This window comes from Haemaphysalis longicornis, unplaced genomic scaffold (genome assembly GCF_048455015.1).
Source record: "Haemaphysalis longicornis isolate Haplotype H1 unplaced genomic scaffold, Haemaphysalis longicornis Haplotype H1 scaffold_10, whole genome shotgun sequence".
Lineage (NCBI taxonomy): Eukaryota > Metazoa > Arthropoda > Arachnida > Ixodida > Ixodidae > Haemaphysalis > Haemaphysalis longicornis.
In genome coordinates, this window is record NW_027526204.1 from 133,251,302 (window position 1) to 133,264,568 (window position 13,267).

At 45.1% G+C, this 13,267-nt stretch overlaps 1 protein-coding gene across 1 annotated transcript; it reads right to left on the reverse strand.

Moving 5' to 3' along the window:
- Positions 1-2,236: 2,236 nt before the first annotated feature.
- LOC144159354 (uncharacterized) lies at positions 2,237-13,130 on the reverse strand. Its single transcript, XM_077690776.1, has 4 exons — positions 12,909-13,130; positions 12,337-12,484; positions 7,745-8,034; positions 2,237-6,038 (listed from the first exon to the last, which is right to left on the reverse strand). Exons 1-4 carry the CDS (start codon positions 12,921-12,923, stop codon positions 5,751-5,753), a joined length of 741 nt encoding a protein of 246 aa, XP_077546902.1. The 5' UTR covers positions 12,924-13,130; the 3' UTR covers positions 2,237-5,750.
- Between the last annotated feature and the right edge of the window lie 137 nt (positions 13,131-13,267).

Here is a 13,267-nt window from a genome sequence, read left to right on the forward strand (position 1 = left end):
CCTAGCTTCTTCCCAAGCTCTGACAGTGGATCCCAGGAGACAGCGAGCAGCCGTGCCCCAGTACTGCAAAGCCGTTTTGGAGAGCACTTTAAAAGCAAATACCATTAAAGTATGTACAGGAATGTATTCAGCAGCAATCGTCATCACCCTTTTCGTCATCATCTTCCAATGGCACAGCCGCGTAGGGGAAATCCTCTTGCACCACGCCTCGGTAGACCTTCACATATTCGTCAGGTGGCCCGGTTGCAGCCTCACGTGTGGATTTTGAGGGGATGGCTTGACAGATTCGTCGTCTTCGGCGCGGCAGACCCGTGGCACGCCGGTCGCTACGCGACGACGAAATGCGGAAGCGCCTCATGTGGCCATAAAGTTTCTTGTGGCATAAGTCCTCGTGCAAGAGGCACGCACTCACGTATGCACGGGGTTTTCAGTCTCCGTTGAGCGGGTTTGTGTTGGCCTAAACAGGTCTGCTGTTAAAAGGTTTAAGGCAGGACTCTAGGTGAAGTGGGAAATTGTAGAGGGTAGGTACCTGTAGAATGGACCATCTTGGGGTCCATTGATGCGCCAGAAGTAAGCATGGTGCAATACTTTGCCTCAAGATGATCTTATTGATCTCATGGCGAATCTAGTTGCGTACTACTGTTAAAAGCAAACTTTTATTTGTTGAACCAATCAACAGACCTGTGATTTCGCACAGAGAACTTGACAGGACTCATTTTAAAGAACTGACACAGCTGGTTTATTTCAGCTACAAAGGAGTCATTTTCTAAGGGCACTGACGCACGCACACACATACATCACAAAAAGATTAACGCATTCAAATAGTTGCCAACAGGCAACATGACGAAATAAATAAAAGCTGTACACACACACCCTAAACAAAAAAGCAAGAAACAAGTTCAACCACAAACAGTTTGGAGAACCCGGTATTGACTTCGGAGTATCAATAAATATTGCAGGTAAAAACAAGAGTTCGAAAAGCAAACTCTCGGGAGTATTGTACAGACAAAAGTTGTCAGTTTTAAAAATATCACAATAAGTAACACGCAGGGTTCATATACACGAGAAAAAGTCAGTACAGTTTTTTCATCACTGCAGCGCAAAGGGTCCCTTGCCTGAGAACACACTGACAACAGAAGGAACACCTTCAAAAACTCATCGCAATAATTCAAGTAAAAAAAAATTTTTCCAGAAACAATAATCAGAACATTGTAAAGCATAGCTGAAAGCAGTCAAAAGCTCCAATGCTAAAACGCAATTATGCAACAATATATTCGCATCCACAATGTTCGAAGAACAAAAAAGCTTTGGCTTACCACCATGCACAAAAGGTAAACGAGTGTATAGGAGTAACAAAGCATGGTCACATGTTTACATATTCCTTGGTAGAAAATGCCTATGACAAATGGCGTTCCTTGAAATAACAAGTGGAATGTAGACGAAAACCCAAAGCATTGATCAGACTGCATCAACAACAAAGCTCATGTCAAAAACAGATCATCATCCTTCGTATCTGCTTGCACTGTACAGCCACTTAAAAAAATTACAGGAGGTTGTTACCATACTGAAAACAGTATACCTACATAACGGTATATCCACCGCGAATTCTTAAAAAGTGAGTAAACCTAGCAACATTCTCGCAGGTGTTTTCGGAAGTGACAACTTTTTGGACGAGAGAAGGCGCCACAGCCAGATTTTAAAGGTGCCACGAAGACAAAACACAAGTTTGGTTCATTCAAAAGATTGCCTCGTTAGAATCATACTCACACCACTTTTGATGTAAAATTAGCTCAAATAAGCTATATAATTAGGAAAAAAAGGGAATGGCCGTGTCGACCCACTAGCTCATTTCCCGCAACAGAACCTATGATGTCATACCAGTCTGCCCTGCAATTGGCGGATGCCGGCAAAAGCAAACGCAAATTAGGCACAGCTTATAAGCTTGCCGAACGAGCTATTTGCACTTAAATTTAGGGCACATTCTTTTTAAAGCAGTAAGAATCATGGGACAAACCGTGGAAGTTACAAAATCACACGTAAACATTGAAGTACCGATGCGTACTGCTGTTGGTACTGCGCGCACTACGCTTGGTTTAGCTGCACAGGACTGCGGGGCTTTGGGGTTGTCTCAGACGACACTGCCCGATTGACGCAAGCAACGGTGTCTTACGTGACCATATTTGTCGAGCGAGCACTGTTTCACGAAACGAGTATTTTCTCCCTGAACAAAAACAAGCCAGTTTAAATACGGTCAAAAACAAACAAAAGGCAGAAAATGGCTTTCCACGGTATGGTGGCGCCATCTAAGTTGACTAACAGTAAGCGAGGCTCCGCAATTGGCTGCAGAGCGGTCGGTTCCTGTGATATCATTGCCGACCAGTGTGAAAATTTAGCTGGAAAATCAAAATTTTAACTTAAATTGAATTATTTCTCAGTGAATAAAGCATCGTTTGCACCCGGACAAGCACTGGGGACACTGTAAAACACGAAACCTTTCGAATAAAATAAACTTGTATTTTGTCTTCATGGCTCCTTTAAGGTGCGTACGTACAACGGTGCGATCCTACAGAGTACTCTAAGACACCCTGACCTGAGCAGCATAGGCGTGCCACGTGTCACGTGAGTAAACGTCACAGGGACGACTGGAAGAGGAGTCGGTAATCACGTCTCGCCCACTAGGAGGAACCTCGGAAGTCTTACGCAACTAGCACGGGACTTGGGACAGGATACGAACATATACTTTGTACACTTAATGCACTACACAATCAAAGCCACACCCCCCTGTATATCGGTTGCGGTCTAACTCTTTGGATTACTCTCTGACACAGCGAAGTTTCCACACGACTGCAAGCGGCAGTCCGCAGGACTTCTTTCTTTCCCCACTGCCGTTTAGTCATGCTTTTTGCGATTTTTCAAAATTGGGCAGGTTTATTCGGATTTTTACATGCAATATTATGATTTTATAATGTATTACACAACAGCTATGCCTGCCCATTGTGCGTGCTGCTGGCATGCGTAAGATTGGCAAAAGTCTGAGTTGTGTCTATTTCGAGTTCATTTCAAGTTGCGGCAAAGTTCCTGTTTCGAGATTTCTGATGTACGCAAACCCACCCTCTGCAATGCTCATTTTGAGTCACGTTCGTGCCCTTTTTTTTCAGCTAATCAGAGCTCACTCGAAGTAGACACTTCGAAGTGCACAAAACTTCAAATTCCATTCCAAACTATATTTCTTCTTTGATTCCTACTCTTGATTAAACAAGTAGTGTACCAAAATTTTCCCCTATTTTAATTTGGGATGCCAAAACATCGCCATTCCTTTCAGCCACTTCACTGGATTTTGTGAATCTCGGAGCAAGAGTCACAGACACATATTCATTTAGAGGTTAACGTGTCGGACTTGTGTCATAGCAGGTCATGTTTGCGCTACATGAACCAAACTGACAACAAAACACCTATTCATTCGCCCTAAAAATAATCGCTTTGTTCTTTGTTTGACTGTCTTGGTTTGCTCGCAATTAATCCCGCATGCTTAATTTGAAATTTCTTACACAATCCCCAACAGCAAAGGTAAGCAAGACAAGAGGGCCTGGCTGTCTAAGCCACAGTATCCAAGGACTGTAAACCAACAGCTAACAAAAACAGCATTTATCAGATAAAGTTACCCTCAATCACTGATGTTCGAACTGCCTTCAAACTAACAAAATCAAAACTTTCTGGACGGCACACCAAAAAATTACGAAGACAACCAAGCATTCCTTACGATGGATAACTGTCAAAGCATTTGTGTTCATTGCCAGACATGGCCTCTCATTAAAGTCACAATCCTTTTCCCTTTGTGCATTTTTCTCCCCTCCATTACTACGACTGAGACCTTTGTCTAGTCGCCATTTTTTAGCCCTACATCTCAAATTAAGGTTATGCAACCATAATGTTAAGCCTTAAGACGTGCCAAGCAACGTCAGCCTCATTGTACACCAAGCTGCAGACCCCGGTTGAGTTCCGTGAAGCATTGCTAGGTCGGCACATAACCGCATTTGAACTGCTCGCACGCCACCTGTTGGGAAAACGCTCAGTGGATACCACATTCAGTGGATACCACATGATGGCCACCTGCTTCACCAAACAAAGAGGACATTTAATGAGAATATACTTTGCAGCTGACCTAATTGCTACTTCTGTAATTAGCATGCCCAAATTACTCATGCAGGCCTCAATACATGTCTCTAATGTGCGTTTCTAAGTAGATGGTCACAAGAAATTCTCTAAGTCCACTTTCAGCCAATTCAGCTAGAGTTACTGAAACTGTTCTAGAATATGGGATGCGTGCTCACTTTGCAATCCAGAGACCCTGGGTGAAATTCCCATGCAGAGCCAACTTTACCCATCTTTCTTTTCAACTCTATTGCCTCACTTTTACATTACTTGCGTTGTCAGCCATTTTGTACGCCATCTTTCAATTAGCTGCAATTTCGACCCACTGGGTTCACTACAGCGTCCACATTAAACCTGGAACCCAACTGAACCGATCACCTTGTCACTTGAAAAGTACAATTCCTTGTACTAATTTATACACACAAAGTGTAAACAAAATTTGAAGAAAAAAAGCCTTGAAAGCATTGAATGCTAAATGCTAAACGGATATATAGTTTTTTGACAACATGCAAATCAATCATCTCGAAACACGTTATCTCAAATCACAACCTCAAACTGACACAGCTGCACTGAGACATTTTTCTGAAGCAAGTGGTCACAATTGTTCCCCACGGGGCGACATGAGTAAACTGTCCAACTGTTCGCCTCACTGAGTAGAATTTGACCCTCACCCCAAACTTGAAAATAAGTTAAACAACCACTTCTACACCTTTCTGGAAAAGTATACAGCTTATCATTGCCATCAATTATCATTCGTTATCACTGCCGCCCAAAGATGTGCTATAAAAAGAACCCTATGGTGGCTATTACCCCTATAAAACCGAGGCAGAATGAACACCAGGCCAACTATGTAAATTGGAAGTCCTACAGTAAGCAGAGCACATGTGATAACTCCGACATACAATTTTTCTCAAACATCTTCCAAGTCCAAAAGTGTTACATAATGGCACACACGTCAACGTTTAGCGCCAAGAATGTTTCGTTCCTTCTTTTAACGTTGTCCATTTTCTCAGTGCTCTTAACTTCTCGCTCGTAAAAAAATTCCTTGCAAACCTTTACGAATTTGCAGCTCTGAATAGCCATCTTCATTGCACGCGTGCTCATTCAGGTAAAAAAATAAAAACGTGGTAGGTTGACGTAAAAACACGTCCGAATTGCACCCAGTTCATTGCACTTCGAATCGTCACCTTTCTGACACAGGTAGGCCTACTGTTGCCTTGACAACTTGTACATCTAATAATGTTGTCACCCACAATCGTATTGCAGCTGAAGCATCGTAGTCTGAGCATTTGGACAACATTTGGCTCTAAAGGGAGCGAACCGATATCCCGCTACGATACGCACAAACATTTTACGATGTCGGAGAAGACGACCGGGGATTGAGATCGCCAGTTTCAAACACAGCAGTGAACACACCTTGGCCGCATACGATATCCTGACGGGTAAGCCCAGACCCGGCGCTGCCCACACACAAAGGACTGCTGGCAGGCCCGGCACCCATTCAAAATAGTTACACAACCGACCGAACACTCGCGTAGGAGAGTGATTATTGCCGCCATTACTTTGCATGCGGGCGATACTCCGCCCTACGCCTCACCTCACTTCCTGTGGTTGGGGTCAACGTTGTGCCTTAAATGCATGATGAGGTCCATGATCTTCACTTTGGCAGTGTCGCGGCCGACGGCATCAAACGTGCGCAGCGCAGCGGCCACATACATGCCGAAGTAGTGCTCCTCATCGAGCGCGCTGCGGGTCACTGCCGCTGTTGGTGAGGCCTGGAGGTGGGGGTCCTGCTGTTTTCTCCGCTTGTGCGGTGGTGTCTGGACCCGGTGCTCCGAGACGCTCGAGCTGTCCTGCTCTGCCTCCATCACCTCCGCCGACTCATCCTGGAAGGCGTTCCGTTTCTTTGTTAAGTTCCAAATGCCATTCCACGTGAAGACACTTGTTCCAATGACCCGTTAGTTCATTGCACTGGACGCATCAATCCTAACTTTGATACTTCTAACCGACAGGTTGTATTCACTGGGGCACGCATGCAAGCAACCATACGCGTGCGCCACCATGCGTTTGCCTAAGCGTCTGCATTGCTAAGGCGATGCCACAGTAGTTACGTCAGGCTCCACAAGATGGCAGTACTTGTCCGTGCTGGTGCCCGAAAAAGCACAGCACATGACTACAGAGAGCTGTTTGATGTTCCAAACTATGCCCCACCGAACGTGAAGTTTTTACCTTGACGCCAAGTACTGTTACGTGCAGCACCATACGATCTACTTATTACCAGACACGGTTGACATTGTCGCATGACTAGGTAGAATGGTAAAAACTTCGGAGCCTACGTATGCATGCAACTGCGTGGCAGAATCAGTAACGGACTGAGACATGGCAGACAATACACGCTGGTGTTTTTTTTTCTTCTGCGAGATGCGGGCGCAAAGCGCATGCCAACGCGGCCACGGTAATGGTGCTTTTCAGATTTACCAAGCAAAGAAATCCCCTGCTAAACTTTTCTACACAAAATGGTTCACTTTGAAGGCTCAAAAACATTAGTTCTAATCGGACCTAAACTGCTTTACTGGAGGCAAAACTGTCTGCCAGAGAGGGTTGAAGTTTCAACACTAGCTGTAACAATAAAACATGACGACGCTTATTACACAACATCCTTTAGCATGCTAGCATTCTTGAGACAGTGACCACGTTCTGGCAAAACACTTCTTTTCCCTTCCTTCATTTCCAAATATGCCTAAACGTCAAGTGTGAATGCAAGTGGCTAAAGCAGCTACAACTGTAAAATGTTACTAATACCAGCATTAGAACGTACGTGCACGTTTCTAACAATACGTGCTTTGAATGGCCAGCAGAACAAGACAATAGAGTGTATTCACGCCACTGAAACTGCTTTGCTCAGCACGTGATTGAGGATGTCACAGAAAGCGAGAAAGCGTTGACGACGACGTGTTCAGCAAAATGAAGATATGCTCCCTGTCCCTAACTAGGGTTATGGGATACATAGGGATAGGGAAACGCTCTACCCTAGAGATATGCTCCCTAATCACGTTGTGTTCAGCGAAACCAAGATGTGCTCCCTGTCCCTAACTAGGGATATTGGACACATAGGGATAGGGAAACTCTCCACCCTAAAGATATGCTCCCTAAGCACGGCGTGTTCAGCGAAACCAAGATGTTCTCACTGTCCCTAACTAGGGATATTGGACACATATGGATAGGGAAACTCTACACCCTAGGGATATACTCCCTAAGCACGGAGTGTTCAGTGAAACCAAGATGTGATCCCTGTCCCTAACTAGGGATATTGGACACATATGGATAGGGAAACTCTCCACCCTAGGGATATGCTCCCTAAGCACGGCGTGTTCAGCGAAACCAAGATGTGCTCCCTGTCCCTAACTAGGGATATTGGACACATAGGGATAGGCACGACGTGTTTAGCGAAACCAAGATGTGCTCCATGTCCATAACTAGGGATATGGGACGCATATGGATAGGGAAACGCTCCATCCTAGGGATATGCTCCCTAATTACCATATCCCTAGCGATCCGGTGACTAGAGCTAATGGAATAAGGTGACGCTCACAATGAGGCAGTCTGGCTCCAGGATGCTGTTGGCTTCCCAATTGCAGTCTGTGCTGGGCGTCTCCGCCGTGCTCTCATGGTTGTTCTCCCCGCCGGCGGCCATCTCGAGGGTGCGAGGCAGGTAGCAGACGTTGAGGAACTTCATGTCCTCGTAGAAGTCCCACTTGGACGTGTACGTCTCCTCTCCGCTCCCGCTACCGTTGCATGATGTACCGTTGTGCTTGAGCACCTTGTTGTACTCGCGGAAGAAGTATGTCCGCAGGTTGTGGAACTTGTTCTTGCACTCAAGCACTGTTCCGTTAGACAGAGAAAGTGCCGAGATAAGGGAGAGGGTGAGAAGAGTGTGGGAGAAGAAGGTTGCACTCTTTTTACATTGATACTGAAGAAGACCTTCGGCAGGTTGGCTTTCACAGGGCTCCAGATTAATTTGGACCAACTGGGGATCTTTAACGAGTGCGGCACTATTGACACATGGGCATCCTGCTTTTCACTTCAATCAGAAAAGTGGTCACTACGGCTGGGATCAAACGTCAATTTTTTGGCTCACCAGCACAACACCTTACCCAATGAGCCACCTTGCGGTGGGTCTTTCACAAGTGCCGTCATGAAAAAAAGTTGTGGAACTTGTTCCTATATTCCAGCACTGCCATGTTGGAAAGTGAGGCGACGAAGGTAAGGTTACACAAAATCTGGGGAGAGAAGGCTGCAATCTTTCTCTGATTCATTAGTGCAGTCATGAGCAAACGTTGTGAAACGTGTGGTGCTTGTTGTTAACCTGTGACATTAAAAAATTTCCCAGAAACTCTAATTTTCAGATAAATGCACAAGCCGTCCAGCTATACATCGAGCCCCTTTAAAGTTGGCTTCACTACTGCAGGCACATGCATCGCTGGGAAGACTGATACCAAGGTAGGAAGGCCCTCGGGCCTTTTATTAAATACCTCCATAAGACCACCTGTATGCCTATTGGGTACTATACACATAGCCCCTATAAAATTAACGCATTGCTGAGAAGACACTTTTTCGGAAGCAATGAAGAAGCTCGAACTTTCCACTGACCTCAAAGACATTACACAGGTTAGAATTCATGAGCACAGTCATAAGGAAAAGTTTATGGGCAATGACAGTGCCACTTCTACGGCATTCCTCTTCCCCATGATGGCCTGGAAACTGTTTTGTGCAAGATACCACAACTTTTCATACTATTTTCAATACACGCACATTGGCCCCTGGGTTATAACGTAGAGAAGGAAGTCTCGCACATTGCGGCTCTCATAATTCACAAACTTTTAATCGTGACAATAGATCCAGTATAACACTAACACTTGAGGGTGCGTCCACACTTGCAACGTAAGCGAACGAAAGCAATGGAATTACTGTCATTTTGTCACCCAGCGATTGTTTGTCATTTGGTCTGGACCAAATTTTGTCGCCACGACAGAAATTGCACCGCTTCGTCGCAAGTGTAAATGGGCCTTGAGACGTGTGCAAGAAAACAGGAGGAGTGCAAGGGTGAAACGAATGTCTTCGAGTGAGCTACTGAGTGCAACTGCACTTGGAGGAAGAGCTATGCCGGTTTAGAACTGTAATTTGCTTGTAATCGAATGATAAGCGGTTATCAGGAGAGGAAGAAAAGATATGTTGCATGGAGGTGGTAATGCATGTCACGTAGATTAGTCTCATCAATGAGCAAGGAAACTAGGGTGCTGCAGGAGAGGCAGAAAGGGATGCGGTGGAAAGTAAAGGATAGAGTGGGAGAGGCAGGTGAAAGCAATGGTTTAATAATACAAGTGGACACCACAGCTGTCATTTAAGGGCCCTGCAGCACTTACCATCGACTACTCGGAATGTATTTTGGGGTAAAGTGTATTGTCTCAGCAATCTCCTCCCGCAAGCATTATGAGAAACTATTCACCAAAACTACGTGCGATGAGAAATCGCACATAATGTTCCCTCTCAACTCGACCGTAGACAACGCGACAAAAGCTGCATACTCTCTCCAGGAGTGGGCGGCGGCTTGTGGCTTTTGCTTCGGCAGCCTTTGATATAGCACATACCAGGAAGTTCTCTCTTTTTCTCCGGTCTGGTGCTACAAAAAAGCAGGCGTGGTTGCCGGCTCGCAAGCTCAGGCTGGTAGGAAGTTTTTGAAGCAACAAACGTTTGTTTTTGAGTGGTCTCGTTGAAAGGGGAGTATTGTGTTCGTCACTCAAACTTCGCGCACACTCAAAACACAAAATCAACACCAAAACTGTGCATACAGGTTCAGGCATAGAAGAGGTTCGTAAACAGCGCCGACGACAGAGGATCGTCACAAGAAATGCGAGAAATAAGCCACGAAGCTGACCAGCGACAGCCAATATGACAGCCATGGCGGCAATGAGATCGTTTAGGCCATGACAGGGGTGCATAATGAAAAAAATTGAAGAGAGCGCGGTTGGTTTTCTTGTGTCTTTCAAAGCGATTTGCGCGCTCACCGCTTCACGTGCACGTGCAATATTTGGCTCAGGTATTCCTGGCAGTGTAATCTGAACGTCGTGCAGGTTTACTCGCACTGCTCAAAGAGTGTTGCAGGGTCGCTTTAAAGGTGAGCACTTGGGCTCGCATAACCGATGTAGAAGGTGTGGAGGAAAAGGGGAAGAAAAGGGTTTGGGAGGGCTGTACTGCAAAACCAACGTCATGCAGACTTCCTCCCCGAAAAGCTGCAGGGTGCACTGCCTGGGAGTGCAAAAACACTTGTACATACACTATGCTTGTATATACACAAACTCAGTTAAAGGGACACTAAAGACAAAACCGAAGCTGATCTAAATAGATGGATTGGCATCCCAAAAAAATGAATATCCTAGTCTCTGGGGAGTACGTTTAAAACAATCTCATAAATAATAAATAAATGAAGCTATCAGCCTCCCAGCAGAGATGACATAAACAGAAGCTGACCGGAAGTTCCAAGAGTCACGTAACGGAAACAGAATGAGAAATGCATGCGCAAGCTCTCAAAGAAACCCGTAAAAACTTTCTTGAACGTTACCTTTTATAAGTCATAAGCAATTATAAATGTACTCATGCAATTCTAGCCATGAAAGCACATGCAAGTTCTCAAAGAAACACGTAAAATCTTTCCTCACACGTTAACTTTCATAAGTCATAAGCAATTATAAATTTACTGGTATCATTCTAGCTGTGCAGACGTTTGTGAGCTGGCAAGCCGCAGCGCCGGTGGCGGTTGGAATGGTTATTGCAGGTTTGGTGTAGCCACTGGTCGCGCGCTGAGAGCGAGACCAGTGGTTACAGCGGCGGTGATGCTTCACTTGGTAGGTTTTAGTTTTCGGGCTAGACCACACCACTGACTCGCTCGCTCCCAGTCGCTGTTTGTGTCAGGTGAAACGTCATGAAATAGTGCGAGGGAAATGAGAGAGAGAAATGCATTTTTCAATTGGTAATTTCTCCACAATTATGCCATCTTTTGCAGTCGAATAAATGCTACGAGGGAAGTGGGGCAGTTGAACTTTGATCTGAGCCAAACTTGCTAGTTGCTTTCAGTTTCCTTCAAGGTAAAATCACAGCTTAGATGAATCAACACGTCAACGTGTGTTAAGTGAGGAAGTAACAGATGGCGCCACGCAGTCAAGCCAAGAGCGTAGACGGCGGGACCCAACCCAGTAACCACAGTGTATGAAAGCCGTTGGCGGGAACAGCCCCCAACCCAAGGCCCCACGAGTTTGATGCCGCTCTACCTGCCAGCGGCAGAGCACGGTGAACCTTGAGCAGACGACGGCATCGAGTTACGCCCGCGCCCTGTCCGCCACTTCACTTTCTCTTCTGTGCTGCAGCCATGTAGTTGCTTGTATATGCTTTACCTTCCTACTTTATAATAAACCCAGTTAACCCCATATAACCAAAGTCCAGTGTTCTGTATCAGAACCCACAACGAAACGCGTGAAGTGGGGTCAGTTGGTTCATTCCAAATGAAAAACAGAGCAAAAAACAAGGACTAACAGTCCCACTATAAGCTAAATACGCAGACAGAACTCGTCTGTGTATCCTCTTGACTGTTAGTCCTCTTTTTTTTTTTTTGCGCTGTTTTCCTGTTCAATACGTCTGCCTTCTGCGTCCGACACAATGCAAAACGTATCTGCTCAATAGAATTTTTAGTAGTACAGAAAGGTTTTTCCAGTGCATTTAAGTTCGTATCAGAAATTTACAGTACTTTGGGAGCACCAAAAAGTACAACCAATACTTTTTCTCTGTCAAAGCCGCCTCAACTTGTTCTTTACGATGCCTGTAGACCGCAGAAGCAGTCATTTTAAGCCCACGTGAGCTGTTTAACAAACAACCTTTTAAACCCTGTTTTCATGCCTTATCATACAGGAAGAAGCTGAGAAAACGCTGCACCCGAGAAAGGAAAGTTAGGAAACATAAAATATATATATTTTTTTTTTCGCGCAACCGTGTGGCCTCTCGGTTAACATGCACACTTTTGCTGTCATTAGGGGAACCTACGTAATGCAGCAACTGAAACTGGAATCCAAGAGCTTCGTGTTTAAGAACGAAAGAAGCAAGGCATGCTTCTTTCTTTGCAGCATATATACTCACTCGAACACCCGAGCGTACTGCACAGTTCGAGGATTTTCTTGTCCCGAAGCCTTCTTTTTTTGTAGTCTGGATGAATCGGATTGTAGAGAAATTCGTTCTCCTTGAAAAAATCGATGAGTATCTTCTGGCGATCGTTACTCCAGAGGAACTGCAAAATGAATTTGACAAGAGAGAAGAGGTTCATTTTCATGCAAGCAATCATCGTTCGCCGAAGATAAGCGACCGATAATGCCTTGAGTTGTAGCTCGATCTTTCTGCTATGCGACGAAGCGATGCTTAGCGGTTACAAAAAGTTGAGAGAGGGGTTTCCGGATCACTTTTTACCGAGTACCACAAACATGCCCAAGTTAGTACGAAAAGGTACTGTTTCGGGGCAGGCAATTTTATCGCCGGTAAAAGCTACAATCGCTTAAAACCTAATGTAACGTTTCATCCTCCCCCAGCACGGGATCTCGCTAAATAGTTGGTTAGACGTGGTAATAGACTCGTATCAAAACAAATGTCATTAAAAGGACGTCAAACCCTTTCCTGTCACCAAGGCTACAGCGATTCTGATATTTTGAAGCTCTCACCGGCTTGTGTTCCATTGTGTGTGCAGACTATGATAACTAAATTACATATATACAAGAGAGGAGAGTCGGCAACGGGGTTTCAACGGCAGTTTTGACGGCATTTCGCCGACTGCTCTGTGGCTAGCCTCCATTGGGAAACCAAAAAAGAAACCAACTGCGAGCTGCTGCATTCGCGATTCGGTTAACGACGTTTAATAAAGCGTCGCGTCCGCGACAGCTTGTATACCTTGTATACTTTTTAAACTGCATCAAAATCAAACTTAAATGCAGGAAAAAGTTCGTAATCTTTCTTAGTGACTGTAATTTTAACGTTCAATAATCATGCCTCTTCCAATTTCCGCCTCTTATCTCAAGAAAAA

What these genes read in the sequence shown, in the direction of transcription:
- LOC144159354 (XM_077690776.1), bottom strand. An exon ending in CAGTACGCTCGGGTGTTCGA is followed by an intron (nt 8,035 to 12,336) that starts GTGAGTATATAT and finishes CTAACGGAACAG; the next exon opens with TGCTTGAGTGCAAGAACAAG. An exon ending in TGGAGCCAGACTGCCTCATT is followed by an intron (nt 6,039 to 7,744) that starts GTGAGCGTCACC and finishes AACGCCTTCCAG; the next exon opens with GATGAGTCGGCGGAGGTGAT.